Source organism: Centroberyx affinis, unplaced genomic scaffold (assembly GCF_046629955.1).
Source record: "Centroberyx affinis isolate AG114_WGS23_722 - 3 ecotype Tasmania unplaced genomic scaffold, CSIRO-AGI_Caff_v1 ptg008603l_1, whole genome shotgun sequence".
NCBI lineage: Eukaryota > Metazoa > Chordata > Actinopteri > Beryciformes > Berycidae > Centroberyx > Centroberyx affinis.
Genome location: NW_027284252.1, coordinates 2,078 through 29,854, shown reverse-complemented (window position 1 = coordinate 29,854; position 27,777 = coordinate 2,078). Strand labels below are relative to the sequence as shown.

The 27,777-nt window shown below is 41.0% G+C and overlaps 1 protein-coding gene across 1 annotated transcript; it reads left to right on the top strand.

The window, feature by feature from the left end:
• Nucleotides 1–318: 318 nt before the first annotated feature.
• On the top strand, nt 319–27,777 carry LOC139640203 (F-box only protein 38-like; the record flags this gene model as incomplete). Its single annotated transcript, XM_071514378.1, has 10 exons — nt 319–461; nt 1,870–2,071; nt 3,203–3,400; nt 8,828–9,022; nt 14,552–15,286; nt 21,818–21,918; nt 23,252–23,354; nt 23,857–24,023; nt 24,868–25,013; nt 27,708–27,777. Coding segments are annotated over 10 exons (2,060 nt in total), but the record flags the coding sequence as incomplete, so codon positions are not given.

The following is a 27,777-nucleotide window of genomic DNA, read 5'->3' as shown; positions in this document are numbered from 1 at the left end:
TACTTGGTCTGTGCGCTTTTATGTTATCAATGTCCTTTTGAGAATATTTAAGCTGACACTCAGCTCCTGGCATACTTAATAAATAGGCTTTAAAAATACGGTACTCACTGTCTGGAGGAGTGAGCTTTGCATAAACAGGAGGTATACCCAATAAAGAGGATACTGTGTGTATTTTTGATGGTAATTGATGGACCCTATTTTTCCTCTTGTCTTTTTTTTTTCTCACTCTGTAAACCTGAAGGTGTTTTTGAAAAATCATGGGTTGTGGTGTGCTTTATATGATTGTGCTATGTTCTATTCTGCCTATTCTGTGCTCAGATCAGTCCCGATGGAGCCGCCTTGTGGATCTGACTCTGGTTCGCTGTCATGCCATCAAACTGGACTCCTTCTCCCAGTTCATAGAGTTACTGCCCAGTCTGGAGTTTATCTGTCTGGACCAGATGTTTAGAGAACCGCCCAAGGTACGCGCGCACACACACACACACACACACACACACACACACACACACACACACACACATTCATACAAATCTAACAAAGCACACATAGCCTATTGACCGTTTTCACTAGAGCCCTGCACGGGCCTCAAATTTAGGCCCTAGCCCGGCCCGGGCCCTAGACACTCAGACCCGAGCCTGACCCAAGCCCTAAGACTTATGAGAATTCTCAGCCCCAGCCCGAGCCCGACCCGAGCCCGTTTTTTTTTTTTTTTTTTTTTTACAAATGAACCTAATGTGTTTGATCAGTTTCGAATAGCTTATTAAATCAACACCATACAAAACACTTCCAAAGCATTACCAGTATTAAATGTGTCAGTTCAAACGGTTGAGCTTTTTAAGAAGATCGGAGCCGCAGCTCCCTCAAAACTTGCAACATCTGTGGCATTGTGTTGTGTGATAAAACTGCACATTTTAGAGTGGCCTTTTATTGTGAGCAGCCCAAGGCACAGCTGTGCAATAATCATGCTGTTTAATCAGCATCTTGATATGCCACACCTGTCAGGTGGATGGATTATCTTGGCAAAGGAGAAGTGCTCACTAACACGGATTTAAATTTAAATTTAAATTTGTGAACGAAATTTGAGAGAAATAAGCCTTTTGTGTGCATAGAAAAAGTCTTAGATCTTTTATTTCAACTCATGAAAATTGGGAGCAAAAACAAAAGTGTTGTGTTTATATTTTTGTTCAGTGTAGATTTGATCAATTCTACAATATATATGTAATCAATCCAATGGCATTGTTTCCATCATATCAGAGGTGGATGAGACTCACTGGACCATATCCCATTCTTAATAAAAAAAGACAATATTGAGGTAGAGGACAAGATGGAACTAAACAAGCACAAGATCTCCTTCTATATGGGCAATTTGCTGTTATGTTTCTAACTCAGCCTCGTCCCACTCTCACATCCTACACTTTAAATAAATTCGGAAAATTCTTGTGCTATAAGCTAAACTTACAAGAGTGAATTTTTTTTCTTTTACTCTAAACTCTGAAGCACATGTACTTCCATCCAACCTTTTCCCCTTCAGGAAAGCCCACAATGGTTTTAAATATTTGGTAATCAAGATCATTCACTGCTTCTCTGATATGTTTACAAAGAACTTATATCCTCTGCTTAGCAATTGTAAGCAGGGCATGGTCAGGTGGTCCTCTCTACCATTCTCATTATTACCTAAGTTTGAGAATCTTTCAAAGCATTCCCATCCTAATTAAGAAATCCTTTTTTAACCTGCTTGAGAAAAACATCCCTTTCGTGTTGGTGAACAAAACATGTCAGATCAGCAAGACCATGCTTCAAAGACTTAAGTGGGTAAAGTTCAGCATTATTTAGATTTATTAGAAGCTAATCTGTGTGTGTGTGTGTCAGGGCTGTGCCAGGGTGGGCCTCAGTGCAGGCACTGGCATCGGAGTGTCTTCAGCGCTGGTCAGCAACCAGAACTCCAACAACGACAATGACAACAACAACAACAACAATAACCACCACAACAACAACAACAACGACCCCAACCTGCCTCCCCCTCCTCAGCCTGTCATCAACAACCAAAGACGACAACAGCAGCAGCACGATGGCAAGTTGCACACACACACATACACACATACACATTTAGTCCTAATCACAGTGGCCTCCCCTCTCTCTGCCCTGTCTTTCCTGTCTCTCTCTATGACTCTTTAATAAAGCAGAAATGCCAAAAAAAAACGAGTGGTATATTGGGGAGAATGTCTGAGCCTGTTAAAGGAATAGTTCAGCCAAAAATGAAAATTCTGTCATCATCTACTCCCCCTCATGCCAGTTGAAACACAGGTGAAGTTTGTCCATATAACACACAGGGAGGCTGCAGCACAACTCCATAGCAGCCTTCTCCAAAACAACTGAAGTCAGTGGGGACCAGTTCTTCAGAGTTCCAAAAAGACCTACAGTATATTTACACCATCATTTAGTGCAAATCTTAACTACAGCTGATTGATTTGCAACAAATAATGGTTTATAGGTCTTTCTATTCAGTGTGATTTTTTGGGCTGTTTTTGTTTTGGAACTCTAAAGAACAGGTCCCCATTGACTTCAATGGCCCGCGGTCATTTGCTGCATGTCCTCCCCTCTCTCTCTCCCATACCTTCCTGTCTCTCTCTCACTATCTCTCTGTCAATAAAAAGCATAAAATGCCAAAAAAAAATCTTAAAAAAAAAAAAAATGGGAGGGGGTGAGTGCTGCTTTTAAACCGCAAGGGAGGAGCCAAGCTAGTTTTTAAAAAATCAGACCGCTATTGAATGGTCCGGGAGGAGCTTCGTTCCAGACCAGAATTTGACAACAACCTTTAAAAAAAAATAGCACACTTTAGTTTCAGGATTGGTTATAAGGTCTGATATTGCTTATCGCTTTTATTACTCTAATAAATGCTTGTCAAGTGTAGTGTTGTAACTTCTGATGCTAATCCAAACTGAACTGTGAACTATGAAGAGTCCACTCAAAGAGCAGTACCTGAAGTCTTCTTTCTTGAAGTCTGGGTTTCTTGTACTGTAGATGGGCTGTCTTCAGCCTCCATTGTTCCCAATACAACAGAATTCTTTCTGTCCCAATCGAGATTGGGATTGGCCAGAATTGGCAAACATGATGGGGACAACTTTGCCCCCCTCAAAACACAACAAACCAACATATTAAAGCATGCCGCTATATATAGATTTTATGTTGTTCCTTTCCACAGAGCCAGTGGAGGTAAACGGAATGGAGGATGAGGAGGAAGAGGAGGAGGAGGTAATCTTGGAGGAAGAGAACATAGAGGCTGAGCCCCAGATGGAGCTAGAAGGAGGAGAGGAAGAGGTGACGGTGGAAGAGCTCGACATCGCTCCAGGAACTAGCCATCCTACTGAAACACCATCTCCGCCTGATGAGGAACAAGCAGGTCTGGAGCTGCTCTTATTCTGATGGACAGAGCACTAATTAGTAGAGATGTTAGCTCCTAGGTTTGCTTAAGTTAACACACACTTTTACCTTCTAATGGTAATTACCTTCTAAGTGAGCAGTGAGCCGGCACATCAAGTTGGCCGCACCATGTTTGTCCAAAGTTTCAAATACACCCAGGAAGACATCACGTTTTTTTAAAATTTGGGAGGAATTCTTGTTTGCAGGGCACTTGTCAATCATCTATTGGGACACCGCCTACGTTATTTCAGTAGTGCACCCATCAAGCGGCTGATATTGGGAAGCAGCGGATCCCTACGTACCATAACCCTTTCAAGTTTAAATGAGATAGCAAACCCTTGCTGTCATACAAAAATGAATGCCGAACCAGTTTTGAAGTGGATAAAGGAAGTGATAAGAAACCTATACGGTATCAAAAAATTAGCATTAAAGTTTGTTTTTTTTATGCTATATAAAGGTCCAGGCTATTCCAAAAGGTTAATTGCATACAATGGGGGAAAAAACAACCTAAGACCTATATAGATAAGTTAGGTCATAGGTCAATATCATATGCACAAGTCACATGATTCCACCATAGCACTCCCTTACGTCAAAGTAAGCACTAGGGTTGGGCCAATCACTTCCTAGTTAGAATTGGATCCATATCTGTAAAATAAGCCCCAATACTCGTGAAGCTATGATTGGCCTAGGAAAAACTGCAAATTGCTTGAATCGGCAGTAGTGCTGCTGACTGAAGCTACCTGTGAGTCGTTGGCAGCATGTAGGCCTAAAGGTTAATTTAGTATGGATGTGATTACTTTCAATTGTAGTTCAGAATTATGCATTGTTTTTATATATACACTGAACTTGGACATCAAATGAGGCCATTCTTAGGCCAGTAAAAATGGATTAGTTTTGGCCCACCTGGCTAGTGATGAAAAAACTATTTTGTCAGTTGTGGAAATATGTGCACTATGTAGCAACATTACCATGTTCTGTAAGGCATTCTTGGAGCCTCTATACATGCACCCTCATGCTAGTTGAAACACAGGTGAAGGTTCTTTGTCCAAATAACACGGTGACTGGGACTTGAGTTCCAAAAAGGGCAAAAAAAGACCATAAAATTAGGCTACTCAATACTGCTTTGCAGCATAATCCAAGTCTTCTGAAGCCAAACGATCGCATTGTTAGTGGAGAAGACCTTTATCGCCACCTTTATTTAGCGTAAATCATCACTGCAGCCATTGCTTTTGAAAACGCTCACGCTTGCGTGTGCCCAGACCTCACATGTTCACATGAATCTTCCCCATTTCTGTGTTTACACTCCTATTAGTGGTGAAACCGTTCCCCAAAAGAATCTGGACCGTACGGTTCACCACCTACGGTTCGGGTCGTGCATGCGTACCTTCTGTTTCCCCACTCCCCACGTGGGTCCGATCTCCGTGGAGAGTATCTGTCCAATCAGTTGTCAGAATTGCATGGCAATCTACATGACATCACAGTTGGATACCGTGACTAACACGGGGGTATGGAGCAAATAGTGGAATTTTAAGTTTCACTTTCAGGCTCTTGTCAGATAAGTCACTTTAAGTCAAGCCACTTTGACTTATAACGCTAAACGCTTACTTATCAGACTTTCAAACAAAGAAGAAAATGTGTATTTATATAGAAGAGGAACAACAGTTGTGTGCCAAGCCTTATTTATTTGAACCAGGTTACACAGACAAGGATCTCAGACAGATGAACGAACCAGTGGCAATAGTAGCTCAGCCAGATCAAACCACTGGCCCTGTCCGGACAGGGTTAGTATTACTAGAGGCCTGGTAATGTAGTTTTTACCTGAGTGAATCTCATTCCCTATCAACTCCATTTGTGATTATTACAGAGCATGCGTCCCCGGGGGGAGTACTGTTACCAACCAAAACACCTACGGTTTTTCAGTGAACTTCTATTATCCTCTGTCACATGTAGAACTATCCACATGTATGTGATTTAGAAATTTCAAATTGCCTAATTTGTACCATAGGCGCATTCTGAAATCTGACAGGAATGATGCGCCTCCTCAGTAATTTATGGGCGTAATAAAGTAATACATGTATGCTGTCCAGAGAGTGGGGAACCCAGGGACATTTACAGGGAAAGTGCCAGCCAGGAACAAAGCACCAAACCTGCAGACTGTCCCCAGAAAACTGGGGCGTCTGTTCGCCCTAACACTATACATGTATATTATTTCTCTGTCCTTTGTAGAGATGTGGCAGGCGTAGCGGCCGACTGAAGAAGAGGTACTTCTGTTTTTCTTCCCTGGAGGAAAAATGTTCACTACACAGCCAAACTAAGGCTGAACGATTTTGAAAAAATATCTAATTGTGATTATTTTGACTGATATTGCAATTGCGATATGATTTGCGATATTAGAGGGAATGATCATTTTTACATCATTATTCTCATTTTCATTGAAAAACATATTAAAGTGATTATGGTGTGATTTTTGCGGGGATCTGTACCAAACAAAGATGTTTTCTTAAGTCTGTAGAATATGATGCGTAGGCCAGGACATCTCTGCAGCACCACAATATTTCATTTAAAATGGTATTTTGACACACATTTCGCCTTTTAACAAATATTGCGCCTCCCGCGTTTTGAAAATTGCAGTAGGCCATATTGCAGTTTCGATAAAATTTCGATTAATTGTTCAGCCCTAAGACAGACTATACGAATAGAGATTGAATGGAGGAGTTGACATCCAGCTATTAGCCACAACCTCTCTGGGTTCTGCTGTGGTAATTTGTGAAAAGTCACAGTTGCATCCCGCAATGATGCCCGGTCACGGACTCTTACAGGCTTCTCTCTGCTGAAGCATCCAGGAAGAGCAGTCACTGTAACCATTTTTAAAATATCGGCGCTAGGGAGAGAAGCTACAACAAAGACCGAAAAGCTACCGTTAGGTCCAACTGAGGCACTTTGAGCAGAGGTCTTTCAGTTTCTGTGATGTAAACCTATGACAACACGTGCACACCTATGTAAACATGGAAGTGGAGAAGATTCATAGGAACGTGTGAGGTCTGTGAGGTTGTTTTCGAAAACAACAGCTGTAGTGAACATTTGCACTAAATAATTGTGCAAATATAGGTCTTCTCTTCTCACAGTGCGATCATTTGGCTTCAGAAGACTTGGATTATGCTGCACGAGCTGTATGGAGTCATTTTATGGTCATTTTTTGCCCTTTTTGGAACTCCAAAGTCCTGGTCACCATGACCTTCAGTTGTTTTAGAGAAGGCTGCTACAGAGTTGTGCTGGCAACCTCCCTGTGTGTTATGGGGGCAAAGAAACTTCACCTGTGTTTCTCTTTTGGGTGAACTGTTCCTTTAAAGGATTCCTCTGGTGTTGGTGAAAGACGTATATTTTCCTGATTGGCATCTCTCTCTAATGAAATTGCTCTTGTTTTTATGTTTTACCATTAGATACAATAAATATTTCAGATGTCCTGCATTTTACATAATTATCCTAACTTTTGAAAACAGCATCATAGCAGAGACCAAACTAGGGCTGGGCGATATGGTTGAAATCAATATCATGATAATCATAAGGATTTTTCTCGGTATCAATATATATCACGATATGGTTCATGTATGCAAAATCATGTTAAATAATCAAATTAATGTTCATCTCATTGAACCAAATGGTAATGTTAGGTGTGATGTCAAACAAAACAGAAATATTCAAATAATATTCCTACCATACCTCATTTTATGAGAGTTTTTAAGTAAAATTTGCTTGTCCTCATCAATTTAGACAGCAGAAATGTGTGTCACGATATTAAAATATCTTCATATCATCATGATATGATTCCACTGAAAGATGATAAACGATAATATTGAATTATCGCCCAGCCCTAGACCAAACTAACTCATTATGAGTAGCTCCAACTAATATGTGGGCTGAAATGTGGAATGATAAAGCTAGCTTATTCCACACTGACTATTTTCAGATGGATAAACACTCACTTTTACAGCTGAAGTAACCATGTAGGACATTAGCAATTGGTGAGAAGTGCCAACAGTGGAGGAATCCTTTAATCTGTAGTGAAAGTAAACTGATAAATGCTATAAAGTCTTATCAAAATTGGCCTGCACATAGATTTTTGCCTTGGCTGAAAACAAATATTATAATATGCATTTTGAGAAGACAGGGAAATGATTCCCTTTTGAACGTAACATCAATTCTGCATAATATTACCATGTGTATGTTAGCCTAATCGAGTATTGCATTCATGAGTCACAGTCTTGATTCATGATTTCATGATTTGCACGGAGGCAACTCTATTCAAAGGACAAAGAGTGGAGAAATGTTCATGGTTTAACTCACAATCATTATCATAATAGCAGATGCCATTACTCAGGCTTAACATGTCTGAATTACAATTTAGACTTGTCTAAATGTGTTTGGGCCCTTAAATTTGAAAAGAAAAAGAAGACAGAAGACTTTACAGAGATGAACTTATGCCGCTTTTCCACCGCATGGTACCGGCTCAACTCGCCTCGACTCGACTCTACTCGCTTTTGGTAGTACCACTTGGTTTTCCACTGCAGATAGTACCCCCTCAATGTGCCCCCCCCCCCCCCCCCCCCCACAACTGGTCGTCATAGCGACGCTGCGACGTCGCATGAAACTGCCGTGACGTCATCTTCAATGCGACACACACAGCAACAATGGAGGATATCGAAGGAATGGTGTTCTTGATTCTTGGAATGTGGCTGTTAGTCACAGCATGGAGACAGATTTTATTTCAGAAGAGGCTGAAGGCAACAAGACAACAGACTGCTCTCTGGTTGCTCAAAGGCGACGCAAGAGGGTAAGCTAACCTGGTAGCTAACGTTAGCATATATGTCCCGTGTCGCGCAATGATGACGATTCTCTCTGACCAATCAGTAGTTTCACGTCACCTTTTGGTATCGCCTCAGCTCGCTTGGAACCTCGACTGAGGTGCTACCAAAAAAAAGTACCAGGTACCAGGTAATATGGTACCTGGTACCTGGTACTTGCCCAATGGAAAACCAAAAAAGGCGAGTAGAGTCAAGTTGAGCCGGTACCATGCGGTGGAAAAGCGGCAAAAGAGACATTTTTTTTAGAGACCCTGAAAGACAACTTTTCAAGATTAAAAAAAAAACATGCATGTTTTCTTTTACATCCTATTGTCAGTAACAGTAAAACAAGATTGGCAAAATTGCAGATGCAGCATTTTTGTAGGACACAGGTGTGAATTAGCCCGGCAGGTAGTTGGTCCCACTCAGAGATCTATCCGTCCAGTTCAAACTGTTCATTTGTGTTGTCCAATCCAGCTCCTGCTCTCTGACCCCTGCATTTTACAGGTTAAGACATTTCTTTTATTAAAGTTTGATAACCATTGATTTCTCCTCCTCACTGCCAGGTCCCAGTGGTTTAGTCCAGCAGTGTGGACCAGCAGGTACCACGATTACTAAGCCCCCACTTGTCATCTCAGACTCTGACAGTGAGGAAGACGAGGGCCTTGTTACAAGGCTAACACCTACTTCCTCTTCTCAGCAGCCGGCTTCCTGTACAGCAGGAGTCAATGCAACACAGAAGACACCCAGCAGTCACAGCAGTGAGTTTGACTAGTTTGCTGTCCCTCAGCTTTTGGGGGTGTTATGGTGGGAGGTTTGTCTTAGGTTTGTTGGAGAATCACTCCAATAGATGGGAGGGTATAGGTGACAGGCAGCTTTACAGGTGGTAACACATTTCCCTGATCATATACACCAAGTAAACACAGGATAAAGATTCTTGCATTTGATATTCAACAAAATTGTAGAGTACGAAAGAGGACACTTGAATGAACACTCAAATTGATTTAAAAAAAAAAAAAAAATGTCTGTCATAGACCCTGAAGAACCTTGCATAGACCTTAAAAAGTTAATGAAGGGTTTGGATTTTTGAAGATTGATACGGATAATTTTGGAATGAAGCTCGCAAAATCCAATATTTTGTGCCAATCTCTGAAACAACATTTAGACCAGGCCTATTCAACTGGCGGCCCGCGGGCCAAGTCCGGCCCGCCAATCAAGTCACACCGGCCCACCGATCAGTTCTGTTTACAAATAAATAAAATTTAAAACCTGAAGAAAAAAAAATCACGTGAATAACGGACATTTTTGCCACAATAAATCCTTCAAACCAGCAGCTGTTGCCAACTTGGCGACTTTGTCGCTAGACTTAGTGACTTTATGGCGACTGGCGACTTTATTTCTCAAAAGTGACTAGCGACAAATCTGGCGACTTTTTCTGACCATGGGAAGCAAAGTTAATGTGTTGAATCCCAAAGCATTTGGCAATAAATTGGTACGGCTGATGCCGGTTTTCTCTATTTGCCTGTCTAATCCAGAGAGTCTGATGATCACAGCACTTCCCTGTAGGATAGGGTCCACTTGTAATTGTGTACGCCGAAACTGGCCCGGTCAGCACTTATATTAAAATGGGCTACGCCGCGGCCTGCATAACAAGTGCAGCATTATATATTGATATGCAAATTATTGTATGACATCATCAATGTCACTATCGACGCTGAAGAAAAGAAAAGTTGATGCCGAAAATCGTCAATTCAACAGCGACTGGACTGAGAAATATGTGTAAATAAAGAAAAAGGAAAAAATAAAGAAAATGAAATTAAGCACTTGGCCTAATTACTTAAAGAACGCCTATTTATTTTCTTTTTTAATTTATTAGGCTACTTTTGCAATGTAGTGAAATAAAAGTTTTGAAAATGTGGTGGCGCGTTGTGCTACATACATAATGAAATTAAATGTCCGGCCCCCGGGCCCTTAGCTTTCTGACAATGTGGCCCCCTGAACAATATAGTTGAATAGTCCTGATTTAGACCATAATAGGACACCAGTGTTTCCCCTAGATTTTAGGGTCATTGGGGGTAGGTGATGCCCTGGGGTTAGCCCGATGGGTCCGACCTACGGAACTCTACGCAAGCTACACCCCCCCTAGGGTCTGACCATGAAAATATAATATTTTCTATTATCAATATGTCTTTGATCTACACATTAGCTAATTACAAAATACCTCTCCCAGCAAATGTATTTCTTTTCTGGATATAACTGCATGTCCAGCTCACCTTGTCCATTATTTGGGTAAATAACCCAATGCAACCCAAACACTTTTGCTATATCCAGTGGTTAGCAAAGCAAAAACATTCTCACCCCTTGAAAAGCAGTCAAAACCTGCTTTTGTTACTTCTTTAGGGGGATAGGGAAAGTTTAAGCCTAAGTCATACAGGTTTTTCGACATTCTTGTAAGGAAAATCTGTACTGGTCAGTGTTTACACCTCTTCATCCTGTACCTGCAATGCTTCCCCGAAATCGCGCAGTATCGCGAATAGGAGCAGCATACAAGGGACTTTTATTTTGAAGTTCAGTTTCCATGTACGATATATGTTTAATCTGGGGACAGATCTTAGCTAGTACAGAGACGCGCAGAAAATCAGCTTTTTTTCCCATACTTAATTGTTTTTTACCTCGTCATGAATACATTTCGGGGAGAGAGACAAGACCCACACACACTATCCTGGTAAGTCAAAGTAACTCTTTAAGTCGTTATAAGTCATCGTTTTCACAGGGAGACATATTTTGTAATTTGCCAATGCATAGGCCTAGATGTATGACCCTATGGGAGGCCTAGCTGATTTCTTTACCAGCCACTTGTGAAGCAGCGGCTGACGCTGGCCGTTTTGCACTTGCACTAGATGGCCCTAAACTTTATATCGGTAGTGCGGTACATTTGACTGGCTGACATCTGATTTTTATTAAAAGGCGTGACTGAAAAGGAAGTGACTGGCCATTTTGTTGATTGTATGATGAGCACTTTTTTTTGTGAATTCCTCAAACGCCTCTTAAAATTGGACCTACACAAATCTTAAATCTTCGGAATGGCACAGGTCTCTTATTTCTGGGTGTAAAAATTTCCTAAGGCGGTTATTATTCTAGAGGTCAAAACCGGTCAATTTTATGCCTCCGCTTTTCGGGTTGTCCGTCTGTCCATCCGTCCGTCCCATTCTCGTGAACGCAATATCTCAGATATCTCACACCTTGAGGGAATTTCTTCAAATTTGGCACAAACGTCCACTTGGACTCAAGGATGAACTGATTAGAATTTGGTGGTCAAAGGTCAAGGTCACTGATCTCACAAAAGACGTTTTTGGCCATAACTCAAGAATTCATACGCTAATTATGACAAAATTTCACACAAATGTCTAATAGGATAAAATGATGAAGTGATGACATTTTATATCCAAAAGTTCAAAGGTCAACTTCACTGTGACATCATAATGTTTTGCTTACCACTGTAGCTGAGAAAACGATCTTGGGTCATTCTACAAAAACGGTGGAAGTGCTGTCACTTACTTTTGCAGACACCAAAATCCTTTAAGTTGACCTAATAATCACATTAATTATATATGTTCAATAAATAAACACTGTCCTTGCAATGATAAAACAAAGTTTATTGGCAGAGGCATACAACTGCAAGGCGGTTATTTCTAGTTAGTTATAGACATACTTTATAAAACTGTTGTTGCCACATTTGATGGGCTGCTCAACACTCATGAGTGCAAATGAGCTCTTTTGAACCAAAAGGCCCAAGTTTACAACGATGACCTATTTATGATACTGCAATAAAGTGTAGGGCCCACAGTAGGCTATGTAGTTGTGTCAAGATTTGAATTTTGCATTTCATCTAGTACTAGTGAGCTGAAAGCATGAGTATGCACAATATGGGTCAACGTTTGATCCTTTATCTATCATTATTAATCAGATAGTGTTTCAAACGAGGTATGGCATGTCTTTGAATGATGTATTGAGATCATCGGTTTAACATTAAAAAATTCAGTTGTCCTTAGTGAAATCAGATTGCGCTAAGTACGTGAGCAGCTCTTTACTATGAAATATGCAGGTGATAAACAGAAAATGAAGTCTATTTTCACGACCCTTTGGGCTAGAAATGCATTTTTTAAAGTGTTACAGCCAGGGAGATGTGATGCATGATGACAAATGTAGCTCAGTTGGACTTGTAAAAGTTCCACCTCCCATTTGACTCATCTTAGGAAGTGTAATTGCTGATAAAACAGCTTTTACTTTTCAAGAGACAAAACAGTTGCAGGCTACACTACAAATGATGTAAAAGCTAAGGCAAATTTTTTTTTTTTTTGTAAATATTTTTATTGATTTTCCAAGTTTTTATTCCACAGGAGGAGTAAAAGATACAAAACATGTATATTTGACTTCAGTTCACCTACTCATCCCCCAAATACAAAGAAGAATTATTCATCAAATATGTTGACAAAGTCCCCATTCCCATCCCTACCACCCTGCCCACCCACCCATAGGATTACAGGTTCCAGAGTACATTTAGGCGAAGAATGGAAAAATGTACTAAGATAATCAAATAATTGTATAAATAACTCAAACAAAAGGAAGGAGGGAGAGAAAAAGAAAAAAAAAAGGGAGAAAGAAAAGGGGGAGGAGAGGGAGGGAATGCTCACTACTGTAACAGGATATTTATGGGTTCCACCCTACTCTTTAGGGGTTCCTGTAGAGAGTCATAAAAATCCAGAAAGGGCCTCCATATCTTAACAAAGGTTTGAGAGGAGCCTTTGAGTGTGTATTCAATTTTTTCTAGCTTTAAGAACTACATAACATCTTTGACCCAATGAGAGAAGGACGGAGGGACGCGTAGCTTCCATGTTAAGAGGATCAAACGTCTCGCAAGGAGTGTAGTGAAAGCTATGACCACATAGGTTTTATTTGGTAGGAGAGCACGGGATTCCTTTGATGTTAAACCAAAGAGGGCACAGACTGGGTCAGGGTCAAATTGGATTTCAAACATCTCACTAAAAGCTTTAAATATACTTATCCAGAAGGTGGAGAGATTCGGACATACCCATTAAGCATTAAGTCTGCTGGCTGGCCTCTACATCGAGGGCATGATGGATCAGTGTTCGGATAAATCTTTGCCAATCTAGCATTAATAAAATGAGCTCTGTGTACCACTTTCAGTTGTATCAAGCCATGTTTAGCGGACATAGACAATGTATGTAAGCTAAGGCAAATTTTTGAGTGGGCCTAGATGTTTTTGATTCTGGGGTCAGTGGTCTCTTGCCTTGGTTAGAATTTTAGTTGTGGGTCTTGGATGGTTACCTAGGAAGAACTGTATGACAGATCTAAGCAGGCTAGGCATTCATATTAACATTTCCAAGCTGGTTTAGAGGTTACTGGCAGAATTATCAGTTTAGTGCTGTAGAATTTAATGAATTGAGGGGGAGAAAAACATACTCATAAAACTCACCAGCAGGGTCAGCGAAACTCACAAGGCAGGGTTGGCTAAGACCGTGGCATTACCGCCTCAGTTTTACTACTTTACCACCACCCACTTCTGATTGCATAGGGGATATAAAATGCTCATGGGACATAAGCAAATCATAAAATCACACCAAAAAAAAAAAACACTTGCTCTGGCAAGGCGGTATTGTTCCACCCTATGATTGTCTATGTAAACTGTGTAAAATGTGTAAGTGGTTAAAGGAATAGTTCACAGAAAAATAAAAATTCTGTCATTATCTACTCACCCCCATGCCAGCTGAAACACTGGTGAAGTTTGTTAGTCCATATAACACTCCTGGAGCTTGCCAGCACAACTCTGTAGCAGCCTTCTCCACAACAACAGTTTTTGAGGACCGATCTTTCGAGTTCCAAAAATAACCGTAAAATTACTCCATACAGCTCGTGCAGCATAATCCAAATCCTCTGACAGCATGCAGGCAGCTGTGAGTGGAAAAAGAGAAATATTATCCATTATTTCATGCAAATCGAGTTCCTTCCTCCATTGTATTTAGCTTCCGCGTTACCAAACCTCGCAAGGCCGCCGTGGCCGCACAAGGGTTTGTGTGTGCGACAGTGTGCAACCTCCATCTCGTGATCAGTTGTTCTGATCTTTACATGAAAAAGTTCTTAAGTTGTGGTTATGAATATGTTTAGAATTGGGGATTGTGGTCAAAGTTTCGTGGTCAGGTTTAGGGAATGAATGTTAGTGAATGAAATGGCTTTACTATTTTAATATAAACATGTGTGTATGTTTCCAGGTAAAGGAAAGACACCCCTGCGGCGTTGCGGCAACCTGACTGTAGCAGTATCGGCATCGATGGATAAGGTGAAGGCTCAGGACACCAAGAGCAGCTGTGAGAAAAGCTGTCAGGTCACCAGCGAACAGATCAAAGCTGATATGAAGGCTGCTACCGAGAGCAGTAATAAAGGGATTCCTACTGGGGCTGGGGAGACGAGTGCAAGGCAGGGAGCTGAGACTGGGATACGACAGGGAGCTGTGAGTGCTGGGGCTGGGGGAAGGACTGGGGTGAGGCAAAGAACTGTGCCTGGGAGGGTTGGGGCCGGGGTGGAGAGGGCTGGGGAGGAAAGGGTGAGACAGGGGGCCGGATCTGGGAGGGTCGTGGCTGGGACCATCCACAGAGCAACCACCGACAGAGCAACTGGAACTAGGCTGAACCACGGTGGCACAGAGGGCCCTTCTGGAGTGAGGACTGGGGCAGTTGGCACAAGGGAAGGTGGGGTGAGGCAAAGCACTGGGACTGGTGGAGGTGTGGACAGTCTGGAGCACAGAGGGGCTGCCGGAGACCATGCTTCCAGGAGAGGAGCACTGTTGGTTGGACAGGGAGAGAGACAGCCTGGCCCTCCTGGATCTTACTCTGCTGCTGGTTCAAGTTTACAGCAGGGTTCGGGCGGAGAGGAGGGCTTTGTTCCCAGACGACCTTTAACCCGATCTCGCACCCGTTTGTCCTCTGTGCCCCTGGTTCCTGAGGCAGGTAAGACTGAAATTACAAATAATTTCAAATGGCACATTCATATTGTTTTCTGGATTACCTCCTTGTACTTCTGCAGCTGGACGACCTGAAACTAGTCAGTTTAACGCCAAAATGGCCGGAGGAGCGCACCAGAGGGGAATGTCAATACAAATCGGATGCAGCAGTACAATTTTGGTGTCAAAAATTACGCTAGCGCCTCCGCAGACCACATCTTAGCACAAGTGCTGACGTTCATTGCTATTTTTGTGTCTTAAATTGGCAAAGGCGCACCTAATAGATCTCTCCAAAATCACATAACCCCTTTCATGTATGTTATGCTTGCCTGTGTCACGTCAGTATGACCTCAATATGCAGGAGGTACACAGTCCTGCTTATGATAAAGAGCCTTTCTAAAAAAAAAAACAAAAAAAAAAAACAGCTTTCAGCAGTCACGCTAATTATTCCAGTGTTTTTCAACCAGAAAAAAAAACGTATTCGATGGATTATTAGCTCTTACCATGAGCGGAATCACATGGCTCAGACATATTTGACCAATAAAGTTATTTGACTCGAGGCAGGGTAAGTACTGTAAAGACATGATTAGATGCACAACAAAATATAAAGAGCAGCTGGCAAGAGCATGTTTTTACAAGAGACGGCTCACTTGTCTGCAGTCCCTAAACCATGCATTAGGTGGAGTGCTAAATACTGTATATGAGCCAAATCATAGACAAAGCTTTTTGTTGACAGCAGGTCTCAGGGAGCTTTTATTTCGCATTTTGTCAACAGTAGTCAAACCGACCGTATATCACAGTCTTCATCAGCTAAACCTTCAATAGGAATAACTAGCGTTCATAGAATCAGAGAGGTTTTTATTTATTTTATTAAATTTTATATAGTAAAAAGGGAAGAAGATCCTTACATGATAGATAGGTCAATGCAAGTGGGGTCCAGGTGTAACCTGAAGAGATGGGTCTTCAATCCCCAGCAAAAGATCCCCAGCATGTGGGAAGTGCGACTTATCACTTCACGTAGCGATGGAGGGGCTAGATGACCTGCAAGGGTGGAGGAGTGGAGCAAACAAGCCAGAGTTTGGAACCTAACCAGTGATTTTAGATACGGAGGAGCAGTTTGATGTTCTGCCCTGAAGGCGAGTACCAATGTCTTAAATTTGATGCGAGCAGAGAGAGCCAGTAAAGTGACCGGAAGAGGGGAGTTACATGTGAGAATTTCGGTTGAGGTCTGATGGCAGAGGCAGGTCGCCTTGCCAGAAGAGCGTTGCAGTAGTCTAGGCAGGAGATGACAAGTGCCTGGACCAGGAGTTGTGCCACGTCCCTAGTAAGGAACGGGTGTATTCACAGAGAAAAGTCAAAAAGTGCTTCACAAGAGCAAAATAGTTAAAATAAGACGTACAGGATCACCCCAAGGTTCTTGGCAGTTAGAGATGCCAACACAGTGGTGTTCTCAGTGTTAATGGAGAGGTCTGTGTGAGGGCAGTCTTTCCCAGGTAGTAAGAGTATTTCTGTCTTGTCAAGATTGAGTTTGAGGTGGTGCACAGACATCCAAGCACTAATGTCTTTAAGACATGCAGAGATGCGGTCATCAATTTGTGTTTCTGAGGGCGTGGGGGTAGAGTTGTGTCATCAGCATAGCAGTGATAGGAGAAGCCATGACGGGGATCGCATGGCCAAGGGATTTGGTGTACAGGGAGAACATAAGAGGGAAGTTTCCGGACAAGCCGCCATGTTTTGCCAGTTTGAAAACCAGAGAGAGAAACCAAGGACAGCCCAATGAGAGGGAGAAGGATACAAAGTGATGGTCAGATACAGGAAGAGGGATGACAATAAGGTTGAACGTGCAGCAGGATCTGGTGAAGATCAGGTCAAGCATGTTCCCTGCTTTGCAAGTCAGAAGAGATTGAGAAGGAGTGAGGTCAAAAGACAAGAAAAGTTAAGGAAGGCTAGAGATTGCAGTTTCTCTGGCTGCATGTTGAAGTCACCCAGAAGACAAGAGTGCCATCTTCAGGAAAGAAGGTGAGAAAGATATCCATCTCATCAACGAAGTCACCAAGCTGACCAGGGGGCAATAGATAGAGATGCAGACACTGCCTGGAATTCAAATGTGGATTTTGAAAGGTGTGAAAGAGGAGGGACAGATTAAATGAGGAGTCCTGTGCCTCCCCCACAGTCAGAGGCTCTGGGGGTTTGAGAGAAACAACCCTAGCCGCGTAGTAGTCTTTGTGTGCCTGAAAGCTTTGTCTGCAGAAGCTGAAAAGAAGAGGCTGACATTGTAGAATGACTGGGCCCAACAAGTACTACTGGTTCACCTAGTAGAACTCAAGCCACTCTCAGCAATTAGCAACTACTTACAATTACAATTTCCCATTTGGCAGACGCTTTTATCCAAAGCGATGTACACATGAGATTTGAATACAACACAAGCAAGGATCTAGTCAGGAGAGAACAATATGAGTAAGTGCCATAAAGCTAAGTTTTCATCCGACAGGACATAGGTGCCATGAGGCAGTACATAGAGGCAGATAAAGATTTTTTTTTTTTTTTTAGCAATTACACAGTCCATCAGGTGAGAAGGTGTTCACTAAAGAGCTGGGTCTTTAGCCTTTTCTTAAAGATTGAGAGGGACTCTGCGGATCGAATGGAGTTTGGTAACTCGTTCCACCACAGAGGAACCACAGAAGAGAAGAGTCTGGATAGAGACTTAGGGCCTTGTTGTGGTGGCAGCACCAGGCTCCGCTCCTTGGCAGAGCATAGTGAGCAGGAGGGAGCATAGACCTGAATGAGGGAGTTCAGGTAGGTGGGAGCCGTTTTGGTTGCTGCTTTGTAGGCGAGCATCAAGGACTTGAACTTGATGCGGGTAGTAACTGGGAGCCAGTGGAGGGATATGAACAGCGGAGTGACGTGCTCTTTTGGGCTAGTTGAAGACCAGACACGCCGCTGCGTTCTGGATCATCTGCAGAGGTTTGAGCGTACATGCCGGGAGCATATGAATGGTATGAGAAGCCATGTGAGCGGATGACTGCACAAAGTGAGGTGGTGTATATTGAAAAGAGAAGGGGTCCAAGCACTGACCCTTGAGGTACCCCTGTGGACAAGCAGTGGGATTTAGACACTTCCCCTCTCCAAGACACTCTAAAGGATCTCCCTGAGAGGCAGGACTCAAACCAGCAGAGAGCAGATCCTGAGAAGCCCAGCTCAGCGAGTGTGGAGAGGAGGATTTGGTTGTTAACCGTGTCAAAGGCGGCCGATAGGTCAAGCAACATTAGAACAGAGGACTGACCGGCAGCTCTAGCTGATCGCAGTGTTCCCACTACAGACAAGAGCGCAGTCTCGGTAGAGTGTCTGCATTTGAAGCCAGACTGGTTAGGATCATACAGGTTGTTCTCAGAAAGGAATTCAGAGACTTGATTAAAGACTGTGCGCTCAAGTATCTTGGAAAGGAAGGGGAGGAGTGAAACTGGCCTGTAATCTTCAACCTGAGATGGGTTGAGTGTAGGTTTCTTTAGCAGTGGGTAGGGCTGGGCAATATATCAATATTATATCGATATCGTGATATGAGACTAGATATCGTCTTAAATTTTGGATATCGTAATATCGTGATATGGCATAAGTGTTGTCTTTTCCTGGTTTTAAAGGCTGCATTACAGTAAAGTGATGTAATTTTCTGAACTTACCAGACTGTTCTAGCTGTTCTATTATTTGCCTTTACCCACACGTCATTATATCTACATTACTGATGATTATTTAGCAAAAATCTCATTGTGTAAATATTTTGTGAAAGCACCAATAGTCATCCCTACAATATTGTCGCAATATCGATATCAAGGTATTTGGTTAAAAATATTGTGATATTTGATTTTGTCCATATCGCCCAGCCCTACTTACAACTGAACATTTAGCCCACTTTGTAGAAAATACCGAGATATATATCGTGTATCGCCATTCAGCCTAAAGATACCGAGATATGATTTTTGGTCCATATCGCCCAGCCCTAGCAGTGGGGTAACCCGAGCTTGCTTAAAAGCAGTGGGGAACACACCCATTGTAAGTGAGGAGTTGATGATGTGTGTGACTGCAGGGATAAGTGTTGGTGAAATGGCCTGTAGGAGGTTGGAGGGTATGGGGTCCAACGGACAGGTAGTGGGACGAGAATCAAGCAGAAGCTCCTTGGTAAGATGGGAAAATGAGGAGTGAGGCCCTGTTAGCTGGGGGGGGGGGGGGTATACTGAGCAAGTGAGCAAAGTTGAGGGTGGAGGTGGTGGAGGGTTGAGGAGTGTGTTAAAAGCTGAAAATATTTTTCGAGCGCCTTTGGCGCTGCTGATTTTGTCATGAAAATAAGTGGTCTTGAGAGGAGAAAGCTGATAGGAGAGACTGATCAGTGGGTCAGTGGGATCTCTGGATTTGTGCCATTTCCTCTCAGCTGCTCTGAGCTTATGGGTATAAGGATGGATATTGACATCTGATATCCAACAGTTAACTAACCCATGCTTTGAAAGCCTAGCATAACAAAATGAAGTGACACTCATATTTAACTTTTTATTCATGTGTTCTTACCGTGTATGAGGATCAGAGATGGTAAATTATGGCAAAGAGCGCAGATAAGTCCATAGTTAAAGTTTCAGATTTGTTTTGAATACCCCGCTCCCCTGCTGCCAAAATCTTTAATCTGGCAGGATGCCAGCTCACTAAAATTCTGTCCAATAAACATATGACTTTTAGTTGAGGCTCACATTTGGTTGGCTCGCATTTGGTCAGTGTGAACCAAATGAAATTAACCAAATAATATATATAACCAAACGTAAACTTATCAACTATGATTTGGACCAAATAAACAATTAGTTCAACTTAACTATCCAGGTGTGGAGCTCAAGCCACTCCCACCTATTAGCAACTACTTGAACACCAACTGGACTTCCCCCAGCTAAACACTTTTAACAACAAAAACAAATTTATACAACTGTACAGTGTCTGAAATACCAAATGCCAGTAAAATTTGTCTGTGGATAAATCAATAAGGGTCATCTGCTGCACTTGCAAGTAACTTTTTGAGTTGCTAAAATTTGAATGGCTCAGTTACATAAACTCTTTGATACAGCCATGATGAAGCACAAAGCGCCCTGATTCTATACACAAAATAGCATTGTAAACAGGTAGGGTGATGGACAGATGCAAACACATCAGGAGTCAAAAAGGTGGCAAAAAACTGAGGACACTTTATATCTACAGGGGACTGGGACATGTTTTTTCCCAGAGAGAAAGAAAAAGGAGTGTTCAAAAGCATACTTCTTGTAATTTTTAAATGTGATTTATAGTAATTTATAGAGAGAGTTGGAAAGGTAAAAAATGGATGAGGGTAGAAAAATGTGTGCATCACTTTCATGAACACTTCCAATTTGCTTTCAGCCATGAAGTTGCTCCATCGAATATTCACATTTAATTATCATGTGAACGAAGCATAGACTACAGCCACATTCACAAAAGGAGAGGTACTGTAGTTGTAGCAGGTTGTGACATGGAGGGAGGAAGAAAAAACAATAGGTCAGGCAGCCTATGTGTTTTGTATGTTCTTTATATCTTTTTTTCCTCTGTCTTTGTTGTTTTTTCTTTCTTTATTTCTTCTGACAAAAACGGCCTTCCCATTAACAAAAATGCACAAAACTTTGTAGACTGGTCCAGTCCGGTCCAAAATTATGCATATTGTATTATGGGGAAATACTAGCAAATATGTGCTAGTATTTACGTTCAAACTAGCTTGAAGTTTAATTGGCTGCAAGATTAAGGCTGCCCATCTGAATACTCTCCTAATGTCTACATTACTGGCACAATTACTTCGGCAAGAATGAGTTGAATAATCCCTATTAATGTCTTGCTGAATTTCCTCATAATTTCCTCATTTCATCAAAGAAGGAACTTTTTGGGATGGTGGTGAATCCATGTATCATTCGTTCTTTTCATATTCAAATGAGAATCCAAAATCGGTAATGAATCTGATACCAAAAAACAAATAACGGTTTGTTTTTCGTACTTTCGATTTTATGCTCAAGTCAAAAATAGGAAATGAAAAAACGGGCCACGGGCTGAACTTGATTTTGATATTTAAATTGTCCGATTTGTGTGTTCCTATTTTTGACTTGAGCATAAAATCGAAAGTACAAAAAACAAACCGTTATTTGTTTTTTGGTAGCAGATTCATAAACGAATAACGAAATAACAAATCGTTTTTTCATTTTCCGATTTTGGATTCTCAATTGAATATGAAAAGGACGAATGATACACGGATTGTGGTGAATAAAGTCTTGATTATGATTATGATAGCAATGACATGGCAAATGTATTAAGGTATGACGTTTTTTTCGCCTTGCATGCCTGTCGTATTGTCAGCTGAACCCTGTACCTGCTTCACTTTGTTACTGACTTCTATTGAAAATACCTGACTTCTACATGTTCTGTTGCCTGTTAGACATTTCAGTGTGAACACATTGTGTAAGTGCTGCTTGTTGTTTAAGGTTAAGTTGTTGCTGTTCGTGTTGTGTAGACCTGTTGAGAGCCAGGCCTCGGGTAGCAGTGAGGAGGAAACGAACGGCTGATAAATCAACCAGCACCTCAGACCCTGTGACTGAGGACGACCATGTACAGGTAGGCACACATGGAACTGCTTTATCCTATCCTGATGAGAGGCAGGAACCAAGCTGGCCCTGTCACTTTTCCCTCAGCAAAGCCTTGCCCAATAGAAATGTGACATCAGATTGAAGTTGTCAGCATAGCACAGTATATTATTTTGTACTGCAATCTAGGGCTGGGTGATATGAACAAAATCAAATATCACAATATTTTTGACCAAATACCTCGATATCGATATCGGACAATATTGTAGGGATGACTATTGGTGCTTTCATAAAATATTTACACAATGAGATTTTAATTAATGTGGATATAAAGTCGGTAAAGGCAAATAATAGAACAGCTAGAACAGTCTGGTAAGTTCAGAAAATGACATCACTTTACTGTAATGCAGCCTTTAAAACCAGGAAAAGACACTTATGCCATATCACGATATTACGATATCCAAAATCTAAGACGATATCTAGTCTCATATCACGATATCGATATAATATCGATATATTGCCCAGCCCTACTGCAATCTTTAATTGGTAAGAACTGGCAAGACTGCCTGGCATAATGTCAGTGGCTTCATAAGGATAGGAAATGTCTAGCCAAAAGTCTCAACCTGTTTGCCTTTTGTTTTTCATATCATATCAGGGATCCATTTTTATTTTCTTGCAACACACCTTTGGGTCACAAGACAATTTTTAAACAGTTACCTCTGAATGACAATATAATTTTCTAAATTATATTGTGGAAAACAAATCTTATTACTTATCTCTTTACAATCTTGCATAATGGGTATGCTAATAGATGTCTCTCTGCTTTAAGTCTTATATACAATGTATTGGTATAGGGTTAGGGTTATATTTTTTTTACTCTGGGTTCAGTTGTTCCGTAGCCTAGTTTATCTGTCTTGTCAGCTGTGCCTATTAATGCTACATACTGTATATAACCCATACATTATTTATAGACACTAAAGAAATGTATTCATGACTTGAATATAGGCTATGTACGTATATAGTAAACTCTTTATCATTCCAAGAGATAGCACTTCAACCTCATCCAATTGCTTCAAAATCTTGTTTTGCTGTTTTAATGGTCTGGTACTACTGATAATCAATTTTGCTTTAATGAAAACACTGGTTTGAGTTTGTTATATTGTTTGACATCTACAAATGTATAGATTTTCCTTCTTGATCTCAAGCGTGGAAATACACTATTTTGACATGTGGATGTTATCGTAGTGCAATACTTATTCGCATATTCATATAAAAAGGCAGTGGACATTGGCGTTAACAATTATAGTATTATGTATATGTTATATTGGTATTATTGACATACTAAGGTCATTTCACTCCTGTAGGTTTTGTCTCTGAAGAGTAAGAACCTCGTGGGCATCACACTGACCAACTGCGGCATCACAGACTTGGTGCTCAAAGACTGCCCTAAGATGATGTTTGTTCACGGTAGGAAGTGTGTGTGTGTGTGTGTGTGTGTGTGTGTGTGTGTGTGTGTGTGTGTGAGAGAGCGAGAGATGGATAGTTTTCTTGATTTAGTCTTAGGCTCTCAGGTTTAGTCCTGGTTGTGCTTGTTTAAGGAGTATTTGACTCTTCTGTCATCACATGCTGTGGAAACTGTGATGTATTACCTTGTTTTTATTGACATGTTAGTGATTTAACTACGTTTAGAACTTAAGCTGCACATCCTCAGCTAAAACCTATATTAAGGTTCCCTGAAAGAACAAACAAGTAGACATAAACTTTAATTCTTGTTTCATGAAAAACTCAAATTAATTTCCTCTCCCCCCCCCCCCTCCCATTCATACTACCTCAAATATATTCCTTTTAAAACTCTGACTGTATGCAACTTTGTCTTTAGTGTTTAAGACATAAGACATGATACTTTTTCATAACACTGTACGCTGAGTAAGAAACTCCTCTCTCTGTCCTTATGCCTCTCTCTTTCTAGCCACTCGATGTAGAGTGCTGAAGCAGCTGCGAGTAGAGAGTGCTCCCATAGTAAACCGGTTTGACTATGCCCAGTGTAAGAAGCTGGACATGGAGCAGGTCCTGGATCAGATACTCCGGATGCCCCCAGAGAGGAACCGCATCATCTACATGCGGCCCATGCACCAGGTTAGTTAATATATGCTGCTATCTACATTTGCCCAGGTAAAGTGTCGAGAGCTGTGTTCAAAATGAGATACTAACCTACTACATACGTATCAGTATGTACTGCATACTCAGGGTTTCCCATAACATAGACAACACTACATCACATGACTAGGCCGAGCTATAAAACAGCACAGATGAAAATCAACCATAGCCTACTTTTTTCAATAATATAATATAGAATTTATAATTTTACAGTGTATTTTTTTTATTGTTTCTATACGTCTTATTTTGGCTACATTTCATCAGCGTACATTAGCGATTATCAGTACTTTTATCATGTCATTGGGCATCAAGGTGCAAGGTCCCCCACCCCGACCCCCCCCCTTCATTTTGTCAAAGAAATGAAGAAAAAAGTGTGTTCTTGAAGGGTCTATTCAAATAGTCAATGTCAGATTTCAGAGAGGAGCTCCTAAAAGCCCCAGTACATAATCACTCCCAGTTGAAAGTTTGTTGCCCCATTATTGGCTTTTTTATTAAACAGTAGTGTTGACCCAGTACTGATGTAAGACAGTACCAGGTGCTCATGGCTGTCATCAGTGCCATGCTTTACAGATTGAGACTCCCATCTAGCCCTGCAGCTTTCATGATGGTTTACTGCTGGAAAGGCTTTTGTACTTGCTCCTCTGTGATAAAGATAAAGATACCTATGAATGTAGCTTTTGCAATTAAAGATCAAGGTGTTTGAATGAGTCGGATGCATAAAAATCAATGCGGTTTCAGTATGGAGCAAATTAATTATGTGGTAATTGTCAAATTAATGCATCATTAATTCTGTGTCCCCGCACCCCCCTCTTATTTTTTCTAGATTGACTCTCTAGCTTTGGAGCGTCAGCTGTTCCAGGGTCCCTATCCCTATCACATCGCTATAGTGCACGAGTTCAGTAACCCTCCAAATATACGCAACAAGGTCCGCATTCGCAGCTGGATGGACACCATAGCGAACATCAGCCAGTGAGTACTAACACTGATAGCCACAGACAATAAAGTCCACCCCAGTGTCAAGTGTTTTTCAATTGTTTGTGGTCTATATCAAACATTGATATGTGGATTGTATGGATCCTAGTATCCTGGTGGGGATGCCGATTTAAGCAAAAAAAAAAAAAAAAAACTGAAGTGGATGAACTTTAAAGCTTTTTGCTCATATTTATTCAGTCACATGAGATGAACAATATAGATGAATGTGAAATCAGGATGGTTTGAACTAGAAATAAAAAACAGAGGAAACAACTGTTTGTAATGAAAAGTTCGAATTAGTAAATTTAAATCTTACTTTGTACAGTAAGTACCCAAATATAATGTTGACGATAGGGCTGGGCGATATGGTTGAAATCAATATCACAATAATCATAAGGATTTTTCTCGATATCAGTATATATCATGATATGGTTCATGTATGCAAAATCACGTTAAATAATCAAATTAATGTTCATCTCATTGAACCGAATGGTAATGTTAGGTGTGATGTCAAACAAAACAGAAATATTCAAATAATATTCCTACCATACCTCATTTTATGAGAGTTTTTAAGTAAAATTTGCTTGTCATCATCAATTTAGACAGCAGAAATGTGTGTCACGATATTAAAATATCTTCTTATCATCACGATATGATTCCACTGAAAGACGATAAACGATAATATTGAATTATCGCCCAGCCCTAGTTGACGATATACAGTATTAGAGCTGCAACGATTAATCGATTAGTTGTCAACCATTATATTCGCCAACTATTTTGATAATCGATTAATCAGTTTGAGTAATTTTGTAAGAAAAATAAGTCAAAATTCTCTGATTCCAGCTTCTTAAATGTGAATATTTTCTGGTTTCTTTCCTCCTCTATGACAGTAAACTGAATATCTTTGGGTTGTGGACAAAACAAGACATTTGGACGTCATCTTGGGCTTTGGGAAACACTGATCAACTACTTTCACCATTTTCTGACATTTTATAGACCAAACAACTAATCGATTAATCGAGAAAATAATCAACAGATTAATCGACAATGAAAATAATCGTTAGTTGCAGCCCTATACAGTATGAAAGTAGGAAATAAAAAAAACAGTAAAAAAAAGTAAAATGCATCCAAAAGAAATCACATACTGCTCTTCATCCAACAAACCTTTGACTGGAATTGGCTTGTTAGGTAAACCCAGGTGTGGGTAATTATGCAGTTGCTGGAGGTAAGCCCTCCCCTGGAGACTGCTGATTGGGTGTTGCTTGGGTGTGGACAGTGGTTACATCCAACAGTTTAGCACAGTCTAAAAGGGGCTCTAATGACAATTTGAGTCGGTCAGCAATGCATTTTTGTTGCATATGATGCCTCTGCCTCTTTGTCACAATTAATCCTTACAAGCAAAATGTGTGGGATGCTTTCCTAGGTACTATCTTTCTAAGGAACCACCAAAGAAATTGTTCATTGGCAAATAAAGGGATGTTAAAGAAAAAAATCCACCCTAAAACAATTTAACACTGATTTCAAAAACAGATGATGTACCGTAATGTACCTTGCATTTCTGGGCCCATTTTGTTGTTTGGTGGTGTATTTTCTTATTCCCATAGATGACCGGCCAAACGTAGACAACATGTCATCACGTCAAGATATTTCTAGGGCAGCTACAGTGGAGTTTGATAACAGAACATTTTTCAGCTATCTAAAACGTCAACGGTAAACATCAGCTTTTGTTGTCAGTCCCTCAGAATCAAAGAGCAAGGGCTTCTTTTAGACCCATAACTTTCAATAATCATACAGGGAGGAATCCATCATAGAAGAGGCAGAGGCACAGTGTGATTGGCGTGTTAGTGTGATGACTGAGGTGCTTGCTCACCTGTTGCCACTGGTAGTGCATGAAAAGTTTTTTCAAGTGCATCTACTACATAAAATGAATTCAATTCTTATGCAGTTCCAGTCTATACACCAAAAAATATCAATATATCTGAACCATTTGATGACTTTCTTCAGAGAGGGATTTGTGGATTCATTAAAAATGAATTTCTGTTCAAAGAAGCCTACATACAGACGTACAGGTGTAATTTGGTGCAAAGGTAGAGCCCATGGCAGTTCTTCTTACTTCCTTCCTCCTTCCTTCTCAATGGAAAAATAGTTGAGCTTGAGTGCCAAGGATGCCAATTCACACAAGAACTCACTAGGGGGGGACGTATGCCCATCAGGATTTTGTAGGAACAATGCCAATACATCTAAGCCTTGGTCATCGGAAATATTGGTATAGAGGCACTCAAGATCAAAAGTAGCCAAAATCAAGGTAGTGTTTCCAATTCTGATAATTTATTGATCACATCAGTGGAGTCCTTGACATATGTTGGCAAATTCTGGACCAGAGGCTTAATGAAATGGTCTACGTAGTTGGAAAGTGGCTCCAGTAATGATTCATTGATTAGAAAGGCTTTTATGAATTTTTGGAAGCATACAGAAAACGGGTGTCATGGGAAATTTGCAGTTCAAATAGTCCTCCTGTTGTAATATCCAGCTCTGATCAAGGGCATATTTTAGGTAGTTGGTTATTTTCCTTTGGAAATCAGCAGTAGGGTTGGCTTTAAGCTTCCTCTAGAAAGCCATCTAGCTGACGATATGTGTCTGTTCGATAGTCCCTTAGATTCTGGATGACAATTGCACCTCCCTTATCTGCAGGTTTAATGACAATGCTGGTGTCCTAAGTTCTTGGATAGCTGCTTGTTCATCTCGCCTCATATTTTTATGA